This window comes from Neoarius graeffei, chromosome 16 (assembly GCF_027579695.1).
Source record: "Neoarius graeffei isolate fNeoGra1 chromosome 16, fNeoGra1.pri, whole genome shotgun sequence".
Classification (NCBI taxonomy): domain Eukaryota; kingdom Metazoa; phylum Chordata; class Actinopteri; order Siluriformes; family Ariidae; genus Neoarius; species Neoarius graeffei.
The window spans coordinates 32,883,732-32,909,311 of record NC_083584.1 but is presented as its reverse complement, the minus strand read 5'-3'; the positions used below and the strand labels follow the sequence as shown (position 1 = coordinate 32,909,311).

Below are 25,580 nucleotides of genomic sequence, written 5' to 3'. Positions count from 1 at the left end.
AAGAGCTCAAAGATGAGACTCGCCTCGCTGCTTCTTTCGATTCTAAAGGAGCCGTGAACCGACTCGTTCGTGACCGACACATCACCAGTGTGTCAGTGCTTTGGCGGACACTGCCATCTTGTGGGAAGACTTGGAAATGTAACGATTTTTCATCAAAAATCCAAGGATATGTGTCCAAGATGTACATTGTTGGCAGGCTACATTTATCTGGGCCGTAAAAATGTTTAAAACGGACCAAAAAAAAAAGACACATCCGCTTTCGCTGGCTAAGACACGCGCGCGTGAAGATATCAGCCTGCCGTGTGTGCACGAGCGCGCACCAAAAACAGGAAAACTACAAATCCCAAGAACCAAAGCGAAACACGACATCCGGAAGTAGGTTTGAAAGCGATACGGGATTCCGGTTGCTGTGTTTTAGAAGCAAATTAATAAAATATAACTTGAAACCGACTTGCACAAAGCCGTAACTCTACACCATGTCGAGGCAGTCTAACAGAACCACAGACAACAAGAAGATGGTGAGTTTGTGTGTGTACAGGCAGGATTAGCTCAGTTAGCAAGGTGTTTAGCTAATGAAAGCAAAGCATTTCCACTGGTTAAAATAAATAAATAGTCAGTTACTCTGTTTTTGGTGTTAATGTGTTTAATATTTATTCCTATTGATGTTTGAAACTGGTTTATAACTGGCCTAGTTAAATGCTGTTTGCCGTTTTTTCGTTACAGTTGTCAAAAGCCAGTTGGTTTTTAGTATATTCGTCAAATTTGAACACGAAATGTCTGTTAATTTGTTTAAACATTGTGTGCATTAATGGTAAAACCTGGGTCTGTGTGATATTCCCATGTGTGCTGGTGTTTAAAGTGGAGCTGAAAGACTGCATGCATTCATATGACAGGTTTTCCAGGTGCACTTACTATAGTTGCACTTGTGTATATGTAGGCAATAAACAATACAATTACTGACTGTAGTTCATCTGTTCCTGTACACACATTTACCTCCTACCTCCCTAAACATCTATCAGTGAAAATAAGCTGCCATAGGAGCATCACACATTTGTGTCCTGGACCATTTTCAGCACAGAATTTTATGGATATTGCAATGTATGTATGTACACACATGTATAACCCTGATTCCGAAAAAGTTGGGACAAAGTACAAATTGTAAATAAAAACGGAATGGAATGATGTGGAAGTTTCAAAATTCCATATTTTATTCAGAATAGAACATAGATCTCATCTCATCATCTCTAGCCACTTTATCCTGTTCTACAGGGTCGCAGGCAAGCTGGAGCCTATCCCAGCTGACTACGGGCGAAAGGCGGGGTACACCCTGGACAAGTCGCCAGGTCATCACAGGGCTGACACATAGACACAGACAACCATTCACACTCACATTCACACCTACGCTCAATTTAGAGTCACCAGTTAACCTAACCTGCATGTCTTTGGACTGTGGGGGAAACCGGAGCACCCGGAGGAAACCCACGCGGACACGGGGAGAACATGCAAACTCCGCACAGAAAGGCCCTCGCCGGCCACAGGACTCGAACCCAGACCTTGCTGTGAGGCTAAACACTACACCACTGTGCCGCCTAGAACATAGATGACATATCAAATGTTTAAACTGAGAAAGTGTATCATTTAAAGAGAAAAATTAGGTGATTTTAAATTTCATGACAACACATCTCAAAAAAGTTGGGACAAGGCCATGTTTACCACTGTGAGACATCCCCTTTTCTCTTTACAACAGTCTGTAAACATCTGGGGACTGAGGAGACAAGTTGCTCAAGTTTAGGGATAGGAATGTTAACCCATTCTTGTCTAATGTAGGGTGAAATCATCAGATTTTTCAAAATCTTCCCAGGTCACCGACTCGGATTCTCATTATTTTATTTTTTTTTTACAAGTACCCACATGTCTGATGAACACATGCAAAATATTTCTGCTTAATTCCAAGTAGTTTTTTAGATATAATTTTTTTTTTAATCAGGGTACCCACAATCCTATTTTACACTCGTGAATGCATTTTGAGCCTTTTTTTTTTTTCTTCCATTTTAAAAGGCATTATCTCAGCTAAAACTGCAGATATAAAGCTCAAATTTGGAATACACCCTATTTGGGCACCCCAGATACAGCAGTAAATTTCAAAAATGGGATACAGAGCTAATTTTTCATTCTGTAGCATCACAAAAATGGCAGTTTGTCCATTCTCGCAAAAAATTACAAAATTTCAAAGAGCTGTACTAAAGAAGGGATTCAACGGATAATCTTCATATTGTAGAATACACATATCTGGGGTACTAGTTATATGTGTGTAAAACATTGTGGTCATAACTTGAAGGGTTTTTGAATTATTGACTCTTGAAAATCGAACATGATCGTAGAATGTCAAAAATAGGCCTCCAGTCTCTTTATGATTTGACCATGTGGGCAAATGTATGCATGCTGTTCCTTTTTTGTACCTTTAACTTTTCCAGCCTCTTATTGCCCCTGTCCCAACTTTTTTGAGATGTGTTGCTGTCATTAAATTTCAAATGAGCCAATATTTGGCATGAAATTTCAAAATGTCTCACTTTCGACATTTGATATGTTGTCTATGTTCTATTGTGAATACAATATCAGTTTTTGAGATTTGTAAATTATTGCGTTCCGTTTTTATTTACAATTTGTACTTTGTCCCAACTTTTTTGGAATCGGGGTTGTATATCACGTGTATGTATGGTGGTGATGATGCTGGTTTAACAAGTGTATCAGGTGCAGTGGTTGAAGTGTGTTGAGATACAGGTCACCAACCAAAAATATTCAGCCATGTGCAGTCCTCTGGTCAGAACCGGTAAAGGACGAGGTGAGGAGGATTAATATAAACTGTGTTGAATGAAAATAAATATATATATATAAATATATATATTTATATTTTATATATATATAATTTTTTTTTTTTTTTTTTAAATATACATGCATGTTATAAAATTTGGGGTGGGGGATCCACTTTCTGGTGAAGTACCTTTGTCTCTCACTGAAAAAAATAGGAAAAATCCAACCTTATATTGATGTAAATTTATTCAGAGGACAAACAAATTTCTTCCCTCATCAAGAAATGATTATTTTCCACAAACACACGTGCCACTATTACTGGCACCCCTGCATTCAATACTTTGTACACCCTCCCTTTGCCTGTAAAACAGCACTGAGTCTTTTCCTTTAACATTGTATAAGGTTGGAGACACAGAGCAGGGCATCTGAGACCATTCGTCTTTACACAATCTCTCCAGATCATCCAGGGTTCTTGGCCCTCTCTTAGCCCATGTTTACATTAGACCGTATCAGCGGATCATCAGATTAACGTTTTAAAAACGATTAGTGTGTACACAGCAACACCAATACACGATTTGCGTGCACATAGCAACGCCAATACACGGATACGCTCGGCTCCGCAGGCATCCTGCGCTCCAAATCACTCCGCCCTGAACAGCGAGTGCCCTCTGGAGGGTGCGCACTCCGGCCCTGCGCAGCTCACACAGCGCGCGAGTGAAGTGAACAAGCTGTGATTCGGGACTGAGCCGCTGTGTGTGTGATCCCAGCGCATATCACTTACTACTTGCAAGTGGAAGGATGGCAAGCCTAAAGACAATCATAACTACACAATGGGCAGTATTTGCATCAGTATTTGCAGTATTTTCATACTTTTATACTCTTTAATGAAAGGTGATACAAGGCGGAAGTCCGCGCCGTTTTTCAGCAGTCACGTCACATGACCAACGCCAGCGAATCAGGAAGGTCGATGTCACAGTGATGATGTCCAATGAGACGCCAGCTAGAGCTCAGCACAGCGTATCCGCGTATTCTGAATGTTTACACAGCACCGGAGCTGACACGATCTGGATTGAATACGTGGACGCTGGCGGATTCCCGTTTCCAGGCGGTTTAATGTAAACGGACAGTGCATCCGCGAAGAAAACAAGACAGATACGGTCTAATGTAAACGTAGCCTTATGCTCTCTCATCTTCAGCTTACCCCGCAGGTTTTCACTGGGGTTCAGGTCAGGGGACTGACATGGCCATGGCGGAAGCTGTTCCTGTGGTCAGCGAACCCTTTTTGTGTTGATTTGGACACGTTTTAGATCATTGTTCTGCTGGAAGATCCATTGATGATCCAGCTTTAGTTTCCTGGAAGAGGAAACTAAAACCAGATTTTGATTTAAAATGTCCTTGTATTTCATGGAGTCCATGTACCCTAACAAGGTTTCTAGGGTCTTTGGAGGAAAAATAGCCCCAAAACATCACAGAACCTCCACTATGTTTTACATTTGGGATCGGGTTCTTTTCATTATAGTCATTCTTCTTTTTACACCAAACCCACCTAGAGTGTTTATTCCCAAAAAGCTCAATTTTTGTTGCATCAGACCATAGAACACGGTTCCAGTCAAAGTTGTAGTAGGGTTTTGCAAACTTCAGGTGCTTACATTTGTGGTTAACTGATAGAAAAGGCTTTTTTTTCTGGCATACCTTACAAGTAATCTGGTGGAGGTTTTGGAAACCCCAGGATTTTATGTCTTCTTGTAATTCACAAATGGTAATCCCTTTTTTTTTTTTTTTTTTTGGGGGGGGGGGGGGGGGGGAGTGTGTGTGTGTGTTTTATACTGTGATACTGAGTCTCACTTCTGTGCTGAAAATGATCCACCCCTCAGATAACAAGTGGTCCTGTGGTGATCTATTTCCACTAATTTGTGAAGAGGTACACAATCAGTAATTGTGTCCCTGGGGGGGGGGGACCAAGCAAGGTAGAGACCTTGGTGTACCTAATAAACTGGCCACTGAGTATGCACAATCTTTGTTCCGTACACATGTTATAAACCACAAGATGGTGCCCAAGACTAAGAAATGGGGGTCAGCACAGAACATAACTATATTATCATTTAAGCAAGGCCTTCTGTTTTCCCTGCTGTAACGTCACTAGCTGATAAGTTGAATCATGTGTAAACGCAAGTGATTGATTTTTTTGTTGTTCTTAATGTTATAGCATATTTCATCTAGACTTTCACCTAAAAAATGCTTTATGATTTGTTCAAAACAACTATCTGAGTAGTATACTAAATACAAACTATATTTAAAAATAAATAGATGCTCATTCATTCATCTTTGATCAATTTATCCTGGTCAGGGTTGCAGTTAATCCGGAGTCTATGCCTGGTGGGAATGCACCCTGAATATGACAGTTGATCACAGGACCACACACATGCACACATTATGGCCCTTTTCCACTACCCTTTTTCAGCTCACTTCAGCTCGCTTCAGCCCGACACGGCTCGCGTTTCGACTACCAAAAACCAGCACGACTCGGCTCGCTTCAGCCCTGCTTAGCCCCTAAAACTCGCACCGTTTTGGAGTGGGGCTGAAGCGAGCCAAAGCGAGCCGAGTGAGGCTGGGGGCGTGAGCAGACACTCCCCTGTGCACTGATTGGTGAGGAAGAGTGTCCTCACATGCCCACACATGCCCCGCGAGCACGCTGGGATCTGTAAACCCGGAAGAAGAAGAATTACGAATTACGAGAATTTCTGAAGCCTTATGCGCCTCGCCTCATCTATACGCTCTTGCCAGTATCTGTTGGCGTTGTCGGTGACTAAAGCCACAGCACCAAGACCAGCAACACTAACGACTCCATGTCCTCCATGTTTATTGTTTACTATTCGGGTTGTGAGACTACCGCTTAAAAGGTCACTGATGTCACTGTTTGCGCTGCTTAACGACATCACCTGACGTCCACCCACTTTCGCTAACTCCACCCAGTGTGTCCACCCACTTCCAGCCAGCACGGTTCAGCGCGGTTGTAGTCGAAATGCAACTCCAACAGCCCCGCTCAGCTCGACTCAGCACGGCACGGCTCAGCCCGACTCAGCCGCGTTTGTAGTGGAAAAGCGGCATTAGTGCCCTGTTTCACACCTGCTATTGCATTATGAATACATAAATAAATAATATTATATTGCACATGGGTCATTCCATGTCAAATCTCCGAATGCTCCCACTCGACCATCTCAGATTTGGCTGAAAAAATTCCAGGAGGTTCACACACTTCCCAATAGGAAAAGTCCCAAATTTTAGCTCCCAACTCCTTATAGACCCCTTTCACTGACGTCACCCGAAACCGGAAGTAAACAGACCCTGCGCCATTTTGGAAGACCAACAAACTCGTGATAAGGGGATAATAACGGCAGCGGTATGTGAACCCACGAGAATAAAGTGGAGTGGCAAACGACTTAAACACATCTGAGCTGTTTTATTTATGATTTATTGGCCCAACAGTAGACTTGAAAGAAACCTGTTGAGACTTGGCAAAAAACTGTGGATATAATGGATAAGTCTCTGCATGATCTGCGGACACTTTGAGGTAAGCAAACGCAAGAAATTCAGATTTAAAACATGATAAAGTGGCCCCAAGTTGATAACTGTATGAGGAACAAGCCTCCCAGACTTCTACAATTTAATAATAATAATAATAATAATAATAATAATTTAGGATGGTTTGGGGCTTGCTTGCTGCTGCCAGGTTGGTTGTTGAGTAGCCTGACTGTTTTTTTTTTTCCTTGCGTGTGGTATCATTGTTGATGCGAGGTTGTTTTTTGAACATGCCAATGCGGACACGATTTCCCCTGATGAGTTATGACTTCAGACGCGATGCGTGTGTGGAGTCCGCGTGATATGTGCGTAAGATAGGCTTCTCATGTGTTTGGAGATCCGCGCTCTGAGACGAGCGCAAACACACACACACACACACACACACCCCAAGGGAAAAAAAAGGGGCCCCCCCGAAAATATCGGCATAGTTCGAACACTGAGTGTAGGCACTGGGTGTAAACAACAAATAGTTTACAATGTCTGGGTAGCAAACAAATGGCAGAATTGGTGTCAGGTCCTCCTTATGTTTCCATTCTCCCTTGCCCCGAGTCTTATCATATGGGTCAAACCCATCAATCACAGCGAGTTTCTCCACATACCATGCCCTTTCTGCAGCTGGTAATGTACTCACATAACCAGAATTATCATCCATCGTGTCGCTTTACTCTCGCTCGTACTTTGTTTTATATTGTGAGTGCATGTACTTGGTCTTCCAATATGCCGCCTAACAAAATCTCGCGGCGCGGTGACGTCATGTGAAAGGGGTCTATAGTTTTGTCATTTAAAAAAATATATATTTTTGCAACTAACCTCGGACCCGTTTTGAGCAGAGTTTTTTGGGGAGCCACTTTGAGATTGCTGTATCTAGAAAAGTATTTAAGCTAGGTCCTTCACATTTTCAAAGGTCAATGTATACGCGGTGTATGCGCAGTGTATACGCGAATGTGTCCTGGGCCATGTTGCAGGACCGCTGACTTGAATGACATCCTCTGTAAGTAGAAGTACATACTAATTCACACGCCAACGGTATCATTTTAAAGTGTTTTATTTTTCTTTATTTTCTTTTAATTTCCAGAAGACTAAATATGGGAAGTGCATTGCTGCCTCCCACTGGTTAGAGACATCATATTAGGTTTTTGCAGCCAGAAATGATGTACGTGTTTATTTGCATCTAAAGCGAGGAAGTGAGAGCCAGTCACAGTCACTTGCGGAAATGCATTCTAATGGCAGGTGTAAACTAACTGTATTTAGAAGTGTCCACTTGTGATCAGATCACCCAGGATGCATGGTAATGCCAATTGTGAACAGGGCCACAGTCATATGCTCACACCTAATAGTACTTTTTATCCCCCGCTGACCAAAAGGCCCGAAGGGGGATTATGTCATGGCGATGTCTGTCCGTCCTGGGAAGGGTACTCGTCTTCTGAAATCAACTTTTCTCACAAGTTTTGGAGGAATTTCACGAAACTTGACAGGATTCTTTGTTATATGTCGGTAATGCGCGTATTGCATTTTCATTCAATTCAGTCGCATTTTACCAGAGTTATGGCCCTTGATTACTAAACTTGTACTTTGACAAGTTCATGAGGGTGTATTAAGCACTTATAGCATAGATATAGTTGCCAGCAGGGGATATTGTGCTCTCAGAGCACTCTTGTTAGTGTACTTTATCCACCCAGTAGTGGGAGGGAAGCAGAGAAAACCCACACAGACATAAAATATTGATAAGCATAAAATCTTATCACTGATTGATGTATAATAAAGAAGTATCTTTTTTTTGAATACCCACAGAAACTGCTCTGTCATGCATGATTTATGTTCTGTAATTTAAGAGCATCATAACAAAACCTAACTCTCTCATCGTCTTTTGCTTAAGGTCTGGAATTCCACATTTAGACAAAGAGGACCATCAAGTACAGGTCTGAATTTAGCAATTCAGGAATCTATGCAAAAAGTCTTCTTCCATTAGATGTGTGGTGAATGTAGTCAGAGCAGCAGTCCTTAGTTTCACAAACAGATCCAGTTTTAAATATAGAAATTTTGATGACTGAGACTTGTCCAAACTTCTGCCACAGCTCTCGATCAGTACACCTGTCCTAAAACACACTTAAATTATTTTGTGCCAAATCACATTTGAAGGATTTTTGCCGGAAAAGGACTGAATTCCTATTCTTTGTTTTATCATGACTGGTAATCCTATCTTAATAAGCTTATTGATTTGTTTTATTAATATCCCTGCATGAGCAGCATTAACATTCCTCAGCTGTTCATTATTCCACAGCAAGTGGCCAACAATTTCATTTTTTAATTTTTGTTAATAATCAACACATTGTACTTTTATCCATTTATAGTTGCATTTAATGTTGTGGAAGACCCATGAGACAAGTTAGTTCCTGTTATCATTTGCATTGTAACAGCTATAAAGAGCTGTTCCCTTGCCAGTTTCTCTTCCCCCCCCCCCCCCCCCCCCCCGTCACTTGAAGTTAAAGGGGCTGACTCGCCCTTCCCAGAATCCAGTTCGTTGTTTTTGTTTTGAAAGCACATGATCACTACCCCCCTTCAAAGAATCTCCACCTTAACGTGGTGGAGGGGTTTGGGTGTCCTGGTGATCCTGGGAGCTGTGTTGTCAGGTGCATTAGCCCCTGATGGGATCTCTCAAGGCAAATTGGTTCCAGGGAGGAGCCAGACAAAGAGTGATTCAAAACCCTGATGAAACAGCAAAAAAGGAACTGCAGCACCTTGTCTGGGAGCAAGAAACCAGGGCCTCCTCCTGGAGCCAGACCTGGGAGGGGAGCTTGCCGGTGAGCGTCTGGTGGCTGGGCCTTGGCCCATGGGGCCCGGCTGGGCACAGCCCGAAAAAATTACATGGAGCCGCTGCCGTGTGGGCCCACCACCCGCAAGGACAAGCACCGGGGTCGGGTGCGTGAGCCGGGTGGCAGGCAAAGGCGGAAGCCTGGGCGTGCTGATCCTCAGCAGCACAGACTAGTGATTGGGATGTGGAACGTCACTTCTCTGGTGGGGAAGGCGGAGCAGTACCAATTAGATATAGTTGGCCTCACCTCCACACATAGCACTGGTTGTGCAACCAAACTCCTGGAGAGGGGGTGGAATCTCTCCTTTTCCGGTGTTGCCCAGGGTGAGAGGTGCCGGGCAGGTGTGGGGATACTCACGAGCCCCTGGCTGAGTGCCGCTGTGTTGGAGTTCTCCCCAGAGAATGAGAGGGTCACCTCTATGGGACTGCAAGTTGTAGAGAGGAAAACTGTGACTGTTTGTGCTTATGCACCAAACAGCAGTGCAGAGTATTCAGCCTTCTTGGAATTGCTGGGCGGTGTCCTGTAAGGGGTGCCGACTGGGGACTCCATAGTTCTCCTGGGGGACTTCAACCCTCATGTGGGCAATGATGGAGAAACCTGGAGGGAGGTGATTGGGAGGAACGGCCTGCCTGATCTAAACCTGAGTGGTGTGTTGTTGTTGGACTTCTGTGCTCGTCATGGATTGGCCATAACAAACACCATGTTCGAGCATAAGGTGGTTCATAAATGTACCTGGGACCAGAACACCTTAGGCCAAAGATCGATGATCAACTTTGTGGTCGTATCATCAGATCTGCAGGCATAATGTCTTGGACACTCGGGTGAAGAGAGGAGCAGAGCTGTCAATCGATTACCACCTGGTGGTGAGTTGGATCAGAGGCTGGGGGAGGCTGCCAGACAGACCTGGTTAAACCCAAGCGTGTAGTGAGGATGAAGTGGGAACGTCTGGTGGAGTCCTCTGTTCGTGAGGTCTTCAATTCCCACCTCCGGAAGAGCTTTTCGTGCATCCCAGTGGAGGTTGGGAACATGAAATCCAAACGGACTGTGTTCAAAGCTTCCATAGTAGAGGCAGCTGGTAGGAGCTGCGGCAAAAAGGTCGTCAGTGCCTGTTGTGGTGGTAACCTAAGAACCAGCTGGTGGACACCGACAGTGAAGGAAGCCGTCAAGCAGAAAAAAGAGGCCTTTTGGGCTTGGCTGGCCCAGGGGTCCCTTGAGGCAGTAGGCAGGTACCGGGAGGTCAGAAGGGCTGCAGCTTCAGCAGTTGCTGAAGCAAAAACCTGGTTGTGGGAGGAGTTCAGGGAGGCCATGGAGAAAGTCTTTTTGTTGGCCTCAAGGAAGTTCTGGCAAACTGTTCAGCGACTCAGGAAAGGGACACAGGGCTTGCCTCAGGCTGTACACAGCCAGAGAAGAGAACTGCTGACCCGAACTGGGGATATTGTCGGGCAGTGGAAGGAGCACTTTGAGGAACTCCTGAATCCGTTCTACACGTCCTCCATGGAGGAGGAGTCTGAGGACTTGGGGGGAGGAAGCTTCACCCATATCTCTGACAAAGGTCGCTGAGACAGTTAAGAAACTCCGTGGTGGCAAGGTACCAAGGGTGGATGAGATTCACCCTAAGATGCTGAAGACTCTGGACATTGTTGGGCTGTCTTGGCTGACACGCCTCTTCAGTGTCGCGTGGAGGTCGGGTACAGTGCCTGTGGAGTGGCAGACCAGGGTGGTGATTCCTCTTTTCAAAAAGGGGGACCAGAGTGTGTGCTCCAATTATAAGGGTATCACACTGCTCAGCCTCCCTGGGAAAGTTTATTCCAGGGTGCTGGAAAGGAGGCTCCAACCAATCGTCGAACCACAGATTCAGGAGGAGCAATGTAGATTCCATCTTGGCCGTGGAACGGTGGACCAGATCTTTAGCCTAGCAGGGTTGTTTGGGGGGGGGCGGTTTCATGGGAGTATGACCAGCCAGTCTACATGTGTTTTGTAGATTTGGAAAAGGCTTATGACCCTGTCCCCCAGGGGCTCTTGTGGGGGGCACTGTGGGAGTACGGGGGTATTGTGGCCATTTCTATGAGCTATGTGGTCCTTGTACAACCAAAGTAAGAGCTGTGTCCAAATTCTTGGCAAACGTTCCCAGTGGGTGTTGAATTCCGCCAAGGCTGCCCCTTGTTGCCGATCCTGTTTCTGATGTTCATGGATGGGATCTCAAAGTGCAGCTGGGGTGAGGAGGGCATCCAGTTTGGGAACCTCAGAATTGAATCTCTGCTCTCTGCAGATGTGGTTATGTTGGATTTTTCAGAGCATGACCTTCAGCAAGCACTGGAACGGTTTGCAGCCAAGAGAGAAGCGGCTGGGAGGTGCTGACTCTCATCCAAGTCCGAGGCCATGGTTCTCTGCTGGAAAACGGTGGAGTGCTCCCTCCAGGTTGGGAGTGAGTTGCTGCCCCAAGTGAAGGAGCTCAAGTATCTCGGGGTCTTGTTCACGAGTGATAGCAAAATAGAGCATGAGATGGACAGGCGGATTGGGGTGGCATCAGCAGTAATGCAGGCATTGTACCAGTCTGTTGTGGTGAAGAGGGAGCTGAGCCAGAAGGCAAAGCTTTCAATTTACCAGTCACTCTACATTCCAGCCTTCATCTATGGTCATGAGCTTTGGGTCATGACCAAAGGGATGAGATCTTGGATACAGGCATCTGAAATGAGCTTTCTCTGTAGGGTGGGTGGGCTCACCCTTAGGGTGAGGAGCTCAGACATCCAGAGGGATCTCTGAGTTGAGCCACTGCTCCTTCATGTCGAAAGAAGTCAGCTGAAGTGGTTCGGGTATCTGATTAGGATGCCTCCTGGGCGTGACCAGGAGGCATCCTTATCAGATGCCCGAACCACCATGACCCGACTTCGGATAAACAGAAGAAAATGGATGGATGACCACTACCTGCAAGCTCTTTGTGCAGCAAAATCTCCATAGATTTAATGTTGGTGATCCCTTCAAAACCCATCTTGGGGATTCCCCCCCCCCCCCCCCAATCTACCTTGAAGCTTTGAACAAAATATACCTAATATTTTCTTTCCTTCACACCTGCAAGACTACCAAGGCCGGTTTGGCTCCATTACAACGGAATAACCATACAAAAAGTGAATGGTTAGGTCAAAAAAATTTAAAGTGTCAATACTTTGACCAAATACCTTCAGTTCCATGTTACAGTTTAAGATCTATGGCCTTGGATGTCTCTGAAATTGTTGCAGATTGTTTTTGGAATATCGCTAGCATCAAAAATGGTCACTTGGTCGAGAGGATTCTGGGAAGGATGAGCTGGCTCATTTAATAAGAAATTAACTGGAAGGCAGAAAGCCCCCAGTTTCCCAAAATGGCAAACTTTAATGAATATTATAAAGTGCTTATGGCAGGATTCTTGACATCAATGTTATAGAAAGCTTAATGTCTTAAAACAAGTACATTTAACCCTTTCGCCACTGCAGACCACTATTCCGGTCTCACTGCAGTAGGGAAACCCCTTCTAGAAAAAAGTTACACAGTGGTGAAAGGGTTAATCTAAACCTTGCAGCCAGGATGACTATCAGAGCTACTGTTATCAAACATTTAATAAACCTGTTTCTGCCCGTTTGGATTCGAGGATTTAATAGTGCAGGGGGTATACATTGATTTTAAACAGAGATTGGAGGCACTGTAGCTAGCTTAAAGTAAGATTCTACATTAGCGATGGGAAGCTTGTTGTTAGAAAGCTAGTGTTAACTCCTTGCGTAAGAGTTGAGTAACAAAATGTTGTCCAAGTACAAAACTAGACGGGCATACAGTAGTGTATACCTCTGTCAAGCCACATATCAACATCAAAATTGAGTTACTTGAACATAGGGTAATGCTAAAGCTGTACACCAAATTTCATCAAAATCCATTCACTAATTTTTGAGTTACGTTGGGAACAAAAAAATAATAATTCTGGGTCCACATGCATATCTAGATTTGCATCCAAAGCCAATTGTTGGCTCGTAGCTCACCTTTCCTCAAAATTGCATCAAAATGGGGCATCGTGGCTCAGGTGGATAAGGCGCCATACCATAAATCTGGGGACCCGGGTTCGATTCCGACCCAAGGTCATTTCCCAATCCCTCCCCGTTTCTCTCTCCCACTCGTTTCCTGTCTCTACACTGTCCTATCCAATAAAGGTGAAAAAAGCCCAAAAAAAATCTTTACAAAAAAAAATTGCATCAAAATACATTCACTACTTTTTGAGGTATATTGGGAACAGACAAACAAACAAAGGTGAAAACATCACCTTGTCCAACAAAGTTGTTGGTGGTAAGTTTTTGAGGAAAAGAAATATAGTACTGGGGTGATCTATTGGTGGACTTGGCTCCAGATGCGCATTTCAGTGGATTGAACAGGTCACTCAAAAAATACTTTATCAACAGAGGGGAATGTAGGAAAAAAATTGTTGTAGTTCAGTTACTCAAGTATTTTAATCAGGAACCATCACAGTTTCTGTAGCAGCTCATTGCAGGCAATCGCATGCATTTACATAAATTGTTTACCTGAAGGTAGCTCATCATGGAAAGGGATGAGTTCACAGACTTCCACTGGTTTATTCTTTCTTGTCTGATTAGTTTAGTAACAGCATGGCCTGTTTAAATGACAAAAGCAGAATGTTTTAAAGAGGATTGGATAAGGAAGTATTCTCAAAACAGATGTCAAAAGGGACTCTGTTCAGATTCTGTGGCACTAGTCAAAAGTGTTAACTTGAAGTGCTACTGTGAAGCAAAACGTAACCACTGCAGATTGATGAGTTTTATATTTATAGCTTTGAACTAAACCATGATTAAGCATTAAATTTTGGTTGCTGTCACCATTCAGTTATGTTCGCTGCTTATTCAGGCATTTTGTAAGCAAATATATTGAATGTAGCTGGAAAATCTTTATTGAATACGGCTGTTATAGTTGAAGAAAAGTGGTAATCTTTCATTGATTTGTCTTTTTTCCTGTTTAACAGAACTCAGAATTGTTTACTCTCACATATGGAGCCCTGGTCACACAGCTCTGTAAGGATTATGAGAACGATGAGGAAGTGAACAAGCAGCTTGATAAAATGTAGGTTTTGTATTCCATGTCCCTCACTCCATCTTTGTCTCTCTTTCTGTGTTTGGACCATATTTTCACATCTGGTTTTACCTTGGACTTTACATCGAAGTAGACATTCACTTCTCATATATTCCATGACGAAGTTTGCTTGAACGCAGTGGTATGAATGTTGTTCTCTCATTTTTCCATAAGCATACAAAATGTAGTGTCTCCCTGGGTTTGTTTAAGATATATTATTACGCGGCTTTGTTGAATACTCTATTCTGAATAATCAGTTACAGCATGCTGCAGTCTGTTATTTCTGAACAGCAGACTGCTGCTATGAATAACAGACCGTTGCTATGGATACACTTGTGATCATAAACTCTGGAGGAGTCCGTTCGTATCAGTCTGCAGAAAGAAGTCCTGTACGTTTTGTTGCTTTAATAATCAAATTAACATCAGCTCATTCGCAACACCCTGTGGCCAAAAAAAAATACTCCATCAGAAAACACCAGAGAAGATTTTCTAGTATTAATTTTAATGTTCATTTTAAAGTGGATTATAACAGTAAGTAGGCTAATCTTAAGAAGGCTACAGAGTTTACGTTGCGATGGACACAGTTCCAGCTATAGAATATTACTTACTATTTGTACTAGAAGCAGTAAAATTATTTTTCAATCAATATTTTGTCAAATTATTGATTTCTTTAGTAAATAGCCATGTAATAAGAAGGAGAATAAACGGTGAGGGTGTCATTATTGCGAAATAAACCCCTTCAGGGCGATTCAAGACACCTCAGCTTTGTGTCAGTGTACTGCCGCACCCTGTTGGAGTTTATTTCGTAATAATGACCAGCTCACTGTACATTATCCCTTATATATTGAGCCTCCTTTCTCTCTCTCTCTCTCTCTCTCTCTCTCTCTCTCTCTCTGTCTGTGGTTTGGTGGGGATGTGGGGTGTTGGTCTGCCTCAATGGTTGTTAACAGGAAAAGTGTGAACTGTACAACTATAGTCCTTTAGAGACCACCACCTACCCACTGCATGATGTAAAATGAATAGACCATCTGTGTGGCTACAGCCCTGTCCATTCAAATATATGTCTCAATCCTGCAGTACACTGACAAATTCCACTGCCCCTCTGAAAAGAATACCATTTAGTAAAATGTTGAAAATGATTTATCACTGTTGGTTATTTCTGTGATTTTTTTTTTTCTCTTTTGAGGTCATGGAATCTGTTAGGTTTTTGTTGTTGGGGGTGGGATATGAGTAATGAAATGCTCTTCATCTGCGACTCCACCTCTGATGACCAAATTAATGAATGAACGTATTCATAGTCTGCTATTAGTCTTTGTTAGAAGTACCTACTTAATCTCTAAGTAGCAGTAGTTACAAAATAACATTAATAGTAGTAGAAGAAATAATAATAAATTTGTCATTGTAGTAATAGTTTTTATAGCACTTTTGAGTTCAAAATGTCAGTGCTTTCCATATAAAAGATTAGATTGTGTGCACTGTTTGCATAATAAATTACATTAAAGTAATGTAAATTGCTAAGGAATTAACTACAAAACCTTAAAGTACTACAAATCATGCATGCAAGTTTACCTAACAAGATAAAACCCTACAACTGAGAATTATAGAGGTATGTTTTTAAGCTGGTTGTTAAAAAGGTTATTGAGCTAGTGTTCCTAATGTACACAGGAACACTTCCAGAGTTTAGAGATTATCTGAATGGGTTTTGCTCCTTCAGGAGATCAGCGGGATACACTGGAGCTAAACTAAGAGCCTTAAACATCATACATCAGTGTAGAAGCCAATAGTCTGAATACTGGGTACTGAATTCTGATAGTTTTATTGGTAAGGACACATGAGCACATTGTAATACTTTTATCTATAGCTTCTATGCCTGGCATTGTTAGACATTTGCAATATAATAGATGGGTCCAGCTCTTGCAATGTTCAAGTGGACACCATTTACTCACCGTATTAAAGGGGCTGGCTCACCCTTCCCAGAATCCTCTGCACCAAGTAGCAGGTCACCATTTTATATGCAAGCAATATTACAAAAACTACCTGGTGACCTCCCAGTCCATAAATCTTAAATTCTAACATGAAACTGAAGAGATTTTCTCAGAGTATCTCGATTTTAAATTCTTTCAACCAATCCATTCCATTTTCCTACGGTTATTTCTTTGTAATAGACCAGAACCGGCCTTGGCCATCTCGCATGCAGCTGCAAAGAAAATTAAAAAAAAAAAAATGCGTGTTTTGTTCCACACGTATATGAAGAAAAAGTTTGAGCTTGGTTTTGAAGAGCTCACAAACTGAATTTGTGGAGGTTTTGCTGCACAGATAGCTAACAGAAAGCAGTCATGTGCTTTCAAAGCAAAAACGATGAATTGGATTCTAGAAAGGGTGAGCCTCCCCCTTTTAAGAAAGCAGTTTTGTGAATTATGTAATGAGTACTGCAGTTTTTGTCTTATATCTATCTTAATTCATCTTGTATCCAGATAAATAGAAGGTATGAAGTAAATCTGACTCCTGGGCTAATTAAACAGCAATGTAATTTACCAACTGCAGGATGCTGTATGTGTCTGAACCACTGGATCCTGGTTCTCTTATTTGTTGAGCCAGCATTTGACATGGTCGTCACTTTATCTGATGTAGAGATTTACGTTTTTCACCTAGTCTTCAAGCGGGGCGGCACGGTGGTGTAGTGGTTAGCGCTGTCGCCTCACAGCAAGAAGGTCCGGGTTCGAGCCCCATGGCCGGCGAGGGCCTTTCTGTGCGGAGTTTGCATGTTCTCCCCGTGTCCGCGTGGGTTTCCTCCGGGTGCTCCGGTTTCCCCCACAGTCCAAAGACATGCAGGTTAGGTTAACTGGTGACTCTAAATTGACCGTAGGTGTGAATGTGAGTGTGAATGGTTGTCTGTGTCTATGTGTCAGCCCTGCGATGACCTGGCGACTTGTCCAGGGTGTACCCCGCCTTTCACCCGTAGTCAGCTGGGATAGGCTCCAGCTTGCCTGCGACCCTGTAGAAGGATAAAGCGGCTAGAGATAATGAGATGAGACCTAGTCTTCAAGCGTCCCTGATCTATATGATCAATGGCAAAACCACTCAGCAAACAGAAAATATTGTGCTAAAGAGCTTCTTTAAGCTTGTGTACATCTGTTGTGCTCATAATACTCATTTACATGATTGAACAAACAAGTCAGTGGTATTGAACTGTGGGTCTACTTTTGGCATAAGATGCATAGCAGAGTTGGGGAAAAAAAACATTATTTCATATAACTGTTTTTGAAATCCAAAATACTGTTATGTGCACCATCATCAGTACAGACTTTATCATGCAAGTTGAGAACACTGTGTGTTTTTTATATATAATGTGTGTGTGTCCGTCCGTCCGTCTCAGAAACTGGTCTCTCATTTGAGACATTATGGTCAAAAAATAAATTTTCTAATTTTACTTTTTTTTGCATTTACCTAACACTCAATGTTTCTTTTGTCATGTTTAAGAATAAAGATAGCATCTTGCTTTATCTGGCCTCCACTGTGGAAATGTTTTTGATTGCAATTCAAATGCTTTTGTAAAATTGATTTACATATAAAACCACATCATGAAGAATTGAAACCCCTCCTTCACAGATGAGTGAAAATATTGAATAAATGTCCTCTTTTTGATTGCTTGGGTTAAAAATGCCAAATTATGATGACTGAATTGATTATTCACTTAAATATGAATAATATGATACATTTTGGGTATTTGATATGGCGAAAGAGGACACAGTGGAAAAATCAAGAACATACCAGAAAGATGAGAATAACGGCGGTGGTAAAAGAACAGCGACTGTACCGGCTGAAGGTCGCGCGGGTCTCTGCTGCAGCGCGCGAGCAACGGGACATCACTACCGCACTGGACGGAGCGGGGGCGGGGTAAAATGACTGGTCGTAGATTCTATCAAAAGTTCGATCTAAATTGACCATGGGTGCAAAATATTGGCCAAAAATACACAAACATTATGAAATATGAAAGTAAGATGAAAAAGAAACATTCTATTGCCTTATACTGCAAGACTAAAACAAAATAAAACTGTCAACTCACCTTTTCAGTGATAACGCCCGAACAGATCACTCGTGTGACAAAGACCGTAAATGGAAGCACGATCAACTTCTAACTGTTGGAGTGGAAAATTCCATTCTACACGTGCAAATTGTTAATGTGTGTCCTTCCCCGCACACAAATAACACGCTACGGTAAAAAATAGACAACAACTCATTTTATAGCTCAGAAATTCATACAAGACCAGCTACCATCGTAACATTCTGTAAGAAACATATTCTATACTGAACTTTCAGCTTTCGTTTTAAAAAACAAACTCACAGATTTATAACTAAATTTTTATATGGTGTAGTGATTTTAAGTTACTACTTTTGGTGAGGTCGTGACCTTGACCCTGAGGCTTTCCGTTTAGATCAAAACACACGATCGTATTGGTTTTGGGTCTGCGGAAAATGGAGCTACAACGGTGATCAAATATTTTGCATGATGTTTTATTACGGTTATGATTATTCTGTGAGCGCACCAATCCTTAGGTGTTACAACTTTAAAATACAATTAGTGATAACTGTAGACTTTTCAGTGGACTACAACCTTTTTAAGGTAATGCGATGTCAACCATTTATCATGTCCCAGATCAAGCTGCCATTTTTCCACAAATTTGCAGAATTTTTGCCAAATTCTGAATATTCACATCAAAGATTTAGTTTTATCTGCATTATTTCTTTCATAAGTTTTATTTCAAATTAAAACCAACATCACCATTCAAAACCATATAGTTTATTGACCGTGAGTATATTTAGTGGGGTACCCCCACAGTACCTAGTTTCTGAGACAGACAGATATATGATGGATGTTTTAGGAGGACATTACTTATAGTATCAGAGTTACTTAGGGTGTACCGCTCTCGAAAGCGATTTGTCCCACTGGCCTGTGCTGACCCTGCACTTTTGTTCCAGTTCTGAGTGCATTTAAGTCATCACGGTACAGTTTTACTCACAGGCTACAATTCTCATTCATCAATAAGGTGAGAACCAGACCCATTATTAACCCAAATATTCTCCAGTGAATTGAAAAGTACACATTGGCATTCGAGTTCCATGCAGTTGTCGATCACGCTGTGCATGAGTCAAAATGAACTGTGCCCGAGTGCACCTCTTCCAAGTGGACCGCACCCAAGAGATACACACCATCTGTACCATGCTAATGATAACACGAGTCAAATGAACCAGACTTTGGGGGTGAAATGTGCTCAGGTGTGGAATGAATCGCCTATTGTGAGTGCACCTTTACTTACAGCTGCCCTTTGCCATGTGCCTCATGTACAGAACATTCTCAGTGCAGACATAAATACTAAGTACAAATTTGACTTTGAGTTAAATAGTAATACCATTTTATTGCAGAATTTGTTTTGACCATTAACCAAGTTTTGACCATATATGGAATTTGGTATATTGCAATAAACATCATATTAGGAGCCTTTCATGTATAGAAAATAAGTGAATTATCTTCAATAATTACAAATGAAAAATGTGCCATAAATGAGGTGTTGGCTTTTATAGCCACATTTTCACAATAATACAGCTTTCTTTTCTTTGTTATAAGGGGTTACAATATTGGAGTACGTCTCATCGAGGACTTCTTGGCTCGCTCCAGTGTTGGCAGGTGTCAGGATTTCCGGGAAACAGCCGATGTCATTGCAAAGGTATCAGAATTTCAGCCAGTTAGGGCTTGACAGCAATGCTTTTCCAAAATATGTTGGAGAATAGAAAGAACATCAGTATCAGTAACCATGGAAATGTGTAGGAAAGCAAGTGAGTAAAGTCTCCAATAGCTTGCGATCTAAGTGTTTATCCATTCTGTCTATTGTTTATTATTTCCTGAATCTTGGATGAAGAGAGAAACCGTTGCTTACCCTACCATAAATTCAACTGGCCTGCCATTTGTGATGAAGACACTTGAGATGCCTCAGTTCTGGTCTTTGTTGTCTTTACATCTGATGATGACCAGATGTACAGTTCTTTAGACGAATTGCAAAATATTGCACTCCAAAAACTTGTTAGTTCACACTGAAAGAATGACAGTGTTGTCGCACTCTCATCCCCATCCTGTTCTGCTTTTGCTTTCCACTGCGAGCCACGTTGTCAGATGTTAATCTACGGTTTGCTCAGAGCATTCTGGGCTCTTGATCAGAATACTGAACCTTTGAATCCTTTCACATTATATTGCTCCCTTGAGGAAGGTTCAAAAAGCAACTAGGTCAAGATTCCAAACTTAGCAATTAAAACCTCCATCTGAGTTACTTTGGTGTTAGTGGTTGTCTCTAGGTGTATAAATTTCATTAAAATTAAAAAGGCCTGTAAAATCATTGAACTGTCATTTTGGGGGTACTTCATGGGTTAAGGGTATTTCTGTTTCTCATGAACAGGTAGCCTTTAAGCTGTATCTGGGCATCACACCCAGTGTGACGAACTGGAGCCCTGCTGGAGATGAGTTCTCCCTCATCATGGAGAGTAATCCACTGGTGGACTTTGTGGAGCTTCCAGACAACCATAACACACTAATTTACTCCAACCTACTGTGTGGTGTGCTGAGAGGCGCTCTGGAGATGGTAAAGAGTTTCAATGTGTGCCATGTTAAAGATTTCGCTTGTGAAAATAAAAAATAATAATAATCAAAACACTGAAGAAATTGGGGATAGTGTTTGAAAACACTGATTTTATTGAACAGCTAACAATCAGTGCGTTTACATGCGCATCCAAATCGAGCTACTGTCGATAATCGAGCTAAGGGTGCCAGAGAAATCCAATCCTACATGCACACAAGGAAATCGAGCTATTGTGTGAGGTACATTGTGCACCCGAGCCACAGGTGGCGCTACACGCCCCATCGTGTTGGTACACTTCCGGTTGTCGTCATGAAGAAGAGCTATTCAAGAGTATAAAAGTTATCAGTTCCGTGTTCACAAGAAGAACGACGACGAGGACAGCAACATCGAGAGATATTATTTTTTATTTATATATATATTCTCAACTCCTTAAGCTGAATGAGCATGAACTCTATCTCCTCATTGCTCCAGAAGTGCACGTTTCTACTACTGTTGTCATGCCAACCGAGGCTGTTGTGTTTCACGCTTGTGGTCTCGTCACTCGTCACTTCCGGAAGGGGCAGTGCTGAAGTAAGTAGCTCGACTACGCAGCTCGATAGGGTTTACATGCACTAAGTAGCTCGGCTACAATCGCATAATCTAGGTCGCGTAGCTCGATTACGAGAAATCCAGTTTGGTTCGATTTCAGCCAAGCTAAGGTGTTTCCATGGCATTTAGAACTTCGATTTCAGTCGAGCTACGGCAGAAATTCGATTTTCTCTATGTGCATGTAAACGCACTGAATGACGGACCCATGGCTGAAATTTATATACAGCACAAGTGACTTGCATTTGAATAATTCACTGTGAGCAGCTAAAGACTAGACTAAAGACCAGACTAGACTAAAGACCAGACTAGACTGAAGTAACAGCTGGTGGTGCGTTATTTTAGTACACACGTATGTGATTTGGGATGAAACCAAAGTGAACTATAAATCCCATTATTTGTTCCCCAAACACTGAATAATCTCTCGGTAAAGTTCTTATGTGATCATCAAATCCTTGCATACTGCTATACAGAAAACTTCTCTCAGTAATGAGCACAGCTGATTTAGTTTGTGCTTTCATGACCTTAATTAATGAAGCAAATGAACTGTTCCAGCTCTGCTTTGGTTCAGCAACAGGTTCCAAAACTGATTTCAAAGATGGACACTGTGTGTGTCAAATGTTTCTCCGCTTATTAAGCATGCTCGCTAATTTATCACTTTATACTAACATTCTTTCACAGCCTACTGTGGAAAAATTGCAGTATAAACTCTTCTCTCCTCCGTGAGACAACTAAGTAAAGAATTAAACACTTCAGGAAAATATTCAGCAAAAGAGCAGTGATGCATGACTCGAACAATAGGGCCATTACCATCCTGAAGTTGATTATTTTCCAGAAGCAGCCCGTCCTGAAATTATGCCTTTGAGACCACAGAAATGTTCTCGTGTTAATTTTTTTTTAAAATTAAGCATCACCACCACATGCTTAATCCATTTGTAGCTGTGTTTTAATGTTGTGGAACTTGGACAGAATGTTAGTTGCTGTTTTATGCTTACTTAATAGTAGCTATAAACAGTCATTCCTTCACCGGTCTCTTTTTATGCCTCCGCCACCTTAAGGTGCAGGAGGCATTATGATTTCGGGTTGTCCGTCCATCTGTGCATGCGTCTGTCCGTCCCGAAACCTTGTGATCGTGATATCTCAAAGGCTAATGAAAGGAATTTCACCAAACTTTCACCATTTGTGCGCTTTGGGACAAACATGAACTGATTTAGATTTTGAGGTTAAAAGGTCACAGGTCAGGATTACTGTGAGGTCGATTGTCCATCCCCAAACTTTGTGAACACCATCTCAAAGACTAATGAAAGGAATTTCACCAAACGTTCACCATTTGTGCACTTTGGGACAAAGATGAAATGATTAGATTTTGAGATCAAAAGGTCTAAGGTCAAGGTCACTGTGAGGTCAAATGTCTGTTCGAAAACCTTGTGAACGCAGTATCTCAAAGGCTAATGAAAGGAATTTCACCAAACTTTCACCATTTGTGCATTTGGGGACAAACATGAACTGATTTAGATTTTGAGGTTAAAAGGTCACAGGTCAACATTACTGTGAGGTCAAATGTCCATCCCCAAACTTTGTGAACGCCATATCTCAAAGACTAATGAAAGGAATTTCACCAAACGTTCACCATTTGTGCACTTTGGGACAAACATGAACTGATTTAGATTTTGAGGTCAAGATTACTGTGAGGTCAAATGTCCATCCCCAAATCACAACTTAACAAGGCGTGTAGTCTACCAGGCGGAGGCATCCCCATCGACGCCGTTGGCGTCGAGTTCTATCTAGTTTTTTTTTTTTCCTCCTTCTTCCCTCTCTGTCAATTGAAATTATAAAACATCCAGGTTGTTTTGTTAGCAAAAAAAAAAAAAAAACCTCTGAAGCCCTCCATTTTGAACACCTTTACAGGTCAGAAAACTTAAAGCTACAGCTTTATGTCTGACTGTTATAAAAATGCTACATCTCGACACAATGCTGTCTCCTCACACAAAACCTCACCATATCAACACATCTGTCATCCAAGTCCCTGTGTAACTTATTATTGTAGAAACAATAACATATATTAGTATAAATGTGTGATTTGTTTTGCAATGAACCACTGATGTCATGTCACATAACAGGTGATGCCACAGAGAATGAATCAAAACCTTCTAACCAATCAGAAACGAGAATTCAGCAGCAGTGGTATAATGTATACTAAGGAATATTAAGGGTCTGATTGATGAGTACTAGCAGATATTGGGTCCTCTCAGTGAAAATCAGCTGTTAGTTGGAGAGACAGCAAAAGGCTCGTTACAACAAAAAAAATTGGTTTTTCTCTACTGCTTATCCATCAGGTTCGCAGGAAAGCTGGAGTCAGTCAGGCGAGTGGTGGGGTACACCCTGGGCAGATCACTAAACTACTGCAGGGTTAATACAAAGATGAACAATCATTCACATTCACAACTAGGGCCAATTTACAATAGCCAGTTGACCTAATCTGCATGTGTGTCTTTGGACTGTGGGAGGAAACCAGAGCACCCTGAGGAAACCCACGCAGGCACGGGGAGAATGTGCAAACGCCACACAGAAAGACCTTAGTCAGCTGCAAGGTTCAAACCCAGAACCTTATTGTTGTGAATCGACAGTGCCAACCACTGCGCTGCTGAAATTTGTAGACAATTTTCATGTGGGATTTTATTTTTTTATTTTTTTAAATCACTTGAAACATTCATAGACACTCATGAGTTAAAAATGAATAAAAAAAAAGAGAAAATTTTAGCCATTCTGGTCATTCTTAACGTTTTGGGCTTGTTTTTGCAGGTGCAAATGGCAGTGGATGTACGTTTTGCTCAAGACACACTAAGAGGAGACAATGTAACAGAAATCCGCATGAAGTTCATCAAGAGGATTGAAGAAAATCTGCCTGCCGGTGATGAATGAAGCTGCTGTGATGTGGCTGGAGAAGCTGAAAAGCACTGGATTACTGGATCTGAAAGACTTTGATCATTGAGTTTGGTCAGAGCCGAACGCCTACGGTTAAGCCAAAAAAAGAGCTGATCCTTTGTCTGGCATTTAAGAAGTACTCATCTTTTTGCTTTATGTACCATCACATTTTCCAAAAGGGTCTGTGATTTAATTAAAACATGAATCTCTTAAATGCCACCTTTCGACACTATTACTGACCTGTTCCAAATTTAATTTGGAAAGATGTTTAACTGGTGTAGTACTTTCTAAAGTTTAGTTTAATAAAGTAATTCCTTTATTCCAGAAAAAGCTTCCTTTATTCTTGCGTCATGGATTTGCTGATTTGAAAGAAGGACAAGGAAGGATGTACACGTTCGTTTTAAGTAGGCACAGATGTAGAGTGCATTCCCTGATAACTGATAACTTTATCTCCCCTGTTGGCCCCACTTTGGAAGGGTTTTCAGACTTTTGGAATTTGCATCTCATAGTTTGCCATAAAATATGTTTTAAAAGAAAGCAACATAAATTAAATCAAATAAAGGGCAGCATATGTTTCTTCTGCTTTCTTTCTCACATTTATTTGAAATCAGCATTTTATGTAAACTATGTGTCATGTTTGTTTGAGTTAATTTATGTATAAATAACAAAGATGAGAATGAATAAATTACTAACTCAATGTGAGTCGGGTCCTGGCCCGGTCCTTATTCTTCGTATGGTACTTGTCTTTTATTACGTCTGTGTTATGCTTATGTATGAACTTGAAAGAATTCAGACATTTTGATGTATTACATAGCCAAAAACATTTATACGTCTTATCGACTAGCAAAAACAAGTCTTGTCTTATTCATCTAAAAGCAACATGAAGAGAATGAGGCCCATGTGTAGTGAGAACAGAGCAGCACTGTAGCACTTTCCAGTGGAAGTTTTGTGTAAAGCGTAGCATTGTCTGTGTGGTGTGGGAGTGGTCCAGTAGCTGTGTAGAGAATGGAAGCTGTGTCTAGAGGAACTGGAATGCCTGTTGCTGGTACTTCCACATCTGTAATGAAGTGTTGTGCCGCTGTGCCTCTTCCGAGGTTATCAAGGGAGGGTCTTTACACATGACCTGTACTGCAGC

General features: G+C 41.8%; 1 protein-coding gene across 1 annotated transcript; it reads left to right on the top strand.

Annotated features, from left to right (window-relative positions):
* The first annotated feature begins 347 nt into the window (after window positions 1–347).
* Window positions 348–24,764, top strand: trappc3 (trafficking protein particle complex subunit 3). The gene is made up of 5 exons (XM_060942067.1): window positions 348–518; window positions 14,200–14,297; window positions 19,933–20,032; window positions 20,756–20,938; window positions 24,323–24,764. Exons 1-5 carry the CDS (start codon window positions 477–479, stop codon window positions 24,440–24,442), a joined length of 543 nt encoding a protein of 180 aa, XP_060798050.1. The 5' UTR covers window positions 348–476; the 3' UTR covers window positions 24,443–24,764.
* Window positions 24,765–25,580: the final 816 nt, after the last annotated feature.